The sequence below is a fragment of the Struthio camelus genome, chromosome 3 (assembly GCF_040807025.1).
Source record: "Struthio camelus isolate bStrCam1 chromosome 3, bStrCam1.hap1, whole genome shotgun sequence".
Classification (NCBI taxonomy): Eukaryota; Metazoa; Chordata; class Aves; order Struthioniformes; family Struthionidae; genus Struthio; species Struthio camelus.
Window position 1 is genome coordinate 146924512 of NC_090944.1, and position 2932 is coordinate 146927443.

The window sequence follows — 2932 nt, forward strand, 5'->3', positions numbered from 1 at the left end:
CTTAGTTTAATTTGGTAGACCACCTCTCGATGTATCAGGACAGTTTCTTTAGGTAGTAAATATATTGTTGATTACTCCTACGCAGGGACAACACCACTGCTCTCCATGAGGCAGTTTTGCTTGGATTAGAGGGAAAGGAGTGCACTGAAGTCCTATTACAGTAAGTACTGCAGCTGGGACATCTAGCTCAGCTGCAAGCCAGCTGCACAGATTCAGCCAGTAATACTGAAGGAGCACAGCCTGCAAGCAGTTGAACGCTCTCATCTCAGCGTTCCGTCCTTGCAGAAAGAGACTTCCAGAAATTCTGAAGTGACTCTACATTAGTATTTACCTAGAAGCCACTTTACTAGTGCCAGTAATTTGGAATTAATTTAAGTAGCTAAAAATAATCTGTTCTTTATTTACAGCTGCAATGCAAGCATAAAAAAGAAGAATGCAAAAGGACAATCAGCATATGATTTGGCTGTTACAGTTGGAAATAATGAAGTTATTTCATTATTTGCAAGTAAGCTCGGACAGGAAATGTTGGACAAACTTACAAAATCCAGGAACATTGGTCTCGCCAGTGTTTGATTGCAACTGCCTCTTCCCCAGGATTGAGCTGGAGGCTCTTGAGTTTGGGAGAATTTAAACTCGTCTGTCTAGTTCTGTCTAGAGGCTTCACTGGATCGTAGAATCAACCCTGGCCCCATGACAGCCAACTACTTGGTGAAAGATTCTCCCATCCTCTCCCAGCAGTTCATAGTCCAGTTCTTCACTGTCTGTGCTCCATTCAGCAAGATTTCTTTTCCTTTCCAAAGGAGTTTTTCCATACTTGTGCAAAGAGAAGGACCAACAAAACTCTTCCAAGGCACAAAGACATTTTAAGGAAACCTGATGAACGTTACTTAAGATGGTTTGACAGTTGAGCCGATAGCATTGTAAGCTGTACTCCAATTAGCTTATTTTCCATTTTCAAGTTAAAAAGGCATTCAGTGCAGCTTTTTGCATTAACGGTCAGATTCTTTGCCTTCAGAAAACTGAGTAAAATCAAGTCACTGTTTTGCCTTCAACTTTTATTTATAAATGCATCAACATAAGGCAGCAGCCAACTACAACAGAAACGTACAGATAACGGACACACTAACATTTGCTATGAATTCTTAGACATTAGCAGCCATGTTCCTAAGTCCCAGAAGGAGTTTTGAAACCCCTTCCCCTTTTTATTTCCAAAGGGATCAGTAAGCATTGGTATGTTCAGTAAAAGAATGGAAATGACTTTCAACCCTTGTAGGAAACACAGTTTTGACGATGGGGCTACAAGCATCCTCCAAATAGCAACAGCTAGGTTTAAAAAAAGGAAGAAAAAACAACAAAAAACAAACAAACAAACAAAGTAATAACCCTTAATTAGACCAACAGGAAGAAGAGGCGAATCCCTGCAGAAAAAGATTATTCATGCAATTCATCAAACACAACATACTTCCTTGCCAGAATCGGGTGACTGAAGGAGAATTCAGAGCTGTTCTGCTCCTCACAGATACGGCCATCCCAGAAGCGTCCTCAGGAGAGACACTGATTCAGTCAAAGACGCGATGTCAGAGCATCTGTACAAGACGGACGCCACAGGCAAGTGAGAGGCTAGAGTTGCCTAGGAGGCAAGATTCTGTATTTCACGACGCATGCACTTGGCCGCATCTTCAACCTCAGTCACCTTCTGAGAAATTTGTTTTTTCTGCAAAGAATAAAAATAAAACATTTTTACTAAATTATTTTCTGTAAGGCAAAAGCTGAAAACGAGGAAAGGGCGTACCATCTGACCCAACACGAGACAGAGGAAGCAAACCCATCTGTCAGCACAGCAGTAAGGAATGAAGAGGCCAGCTAAACAACCTCACGTCTAGGAGCTGAAATAGCTTTTTCAAACTCACAAGATTTAGGAAACATTACAGTGCTGACAGCTACATACAATTGCATTTTTTGTTCGTTCTTTGTCCAGCTTCAGGAACTCCTGCAACGTCAGGTTAGCCGGATCCTTCTGGAGGGAGAGAAAAGCGCAGCCGGCAGAGTGTTTTTGGTGTTCCTTCCTAAGGGGAGGGAAAACAAAACAAGCCAGAGCAGTCAGGCACAACTTGTGCGTTCCTGCCGAGCGCTCCGGCGGCCGCAAAGGGGTCCACCCGAACCATCGCTGCCCAGCGCCCCCGCCACTCACAGGGGGTCGTCGTCGGGCTCCCAGCCTTCCAGCTCCTTGAAGCAGAAGAAGCACTGGGCCACGTCCGGGCAGTTCTCGCTGGGGCAGTGCACGAACCCCGCCGACGCCATCTGGGGGCGAGAGGGGGCCGTCAGCGCCGCCGGGGCGGGGGGCCGCTCCGCCTCCCCCCCGGCCGCGAAGCGGGGGCCAGGCTCACCCTCTCCGGCGTGCAGGCGCAGCCCTCGGTGAAGGGCCAGTTGCGGAAGGTGGCGGCGCGGACCGGGACGAGGTAGAGCCGCCATTCCGCGGGCAGCCCCTCGGCGCCGGCCGCCATGCTCCCAACGGTCGGAAGGGCGCGCGCGCGGCCGCGGGGCAGGGCGGGAGGGGCGGGGGCGCGCGCGGCACGCCGGGAGCTGTAGTGCCCGCGCCGCCAGCAGCCACCACAGGGCGGGTCGGGGCCGGCGGTGCCACAAGAGCCGGGCGCCCTGGTTTTCCTCCCTAGTCAGCTGGAGGAGGCAAATTCGTCGACGGGAAAGGGTCGGGCCGGGCACCCGAGCTGGCCGAGGCCACCTTGGCCAAGACTCGGCACCTTGAAACGCCGCCAGCGAGGGAAGGGCAGAAAGCAGCCCCGTAATTTCTGAGAAGCCTGAGGTACGACATGAAGCGGAAGGAAAAAGCTGGGGTTTTTTTAAAATACTAGCCGCTCCCTCCAGCACAAATGCAAGAGGAAGGAGGATGAGTTTGTCAGGTTGGCCTTTCCCC

The 2932-nt window shown here is 50.0% G+C and overlaps 1 protein-coding gene across 1 annotated transcript; it reads right to left on the minus strand.

Annotated features, from left to right (window-relative positions):
* Positions 1-1034: 1034 nt before the first annotated feature.
* On the minus strand, positions 1035-2565 carry BIRC5 (baculoviral IAP repeat containing 5). The gene is made up of 4 exons (XM_068940828.1): positions 2388-2565; positions 2192-2301; positions 1949-2066; positions 1035-1714 (listed from the first exon to the last, which is right to left on the minus strand). Exons 1-4 carry the CDS (start codon positions 2502-2504, stop codon positions 1631-1633), a joined length of 429 nt encoding a protein of 142 aa, XP_068796929.1. The 5' UTR covers positions 2505-2565; the 3' UTR covers positions 1035-1630.
* Positions 2566-2932: the final 367 nt, after the last annotated feature.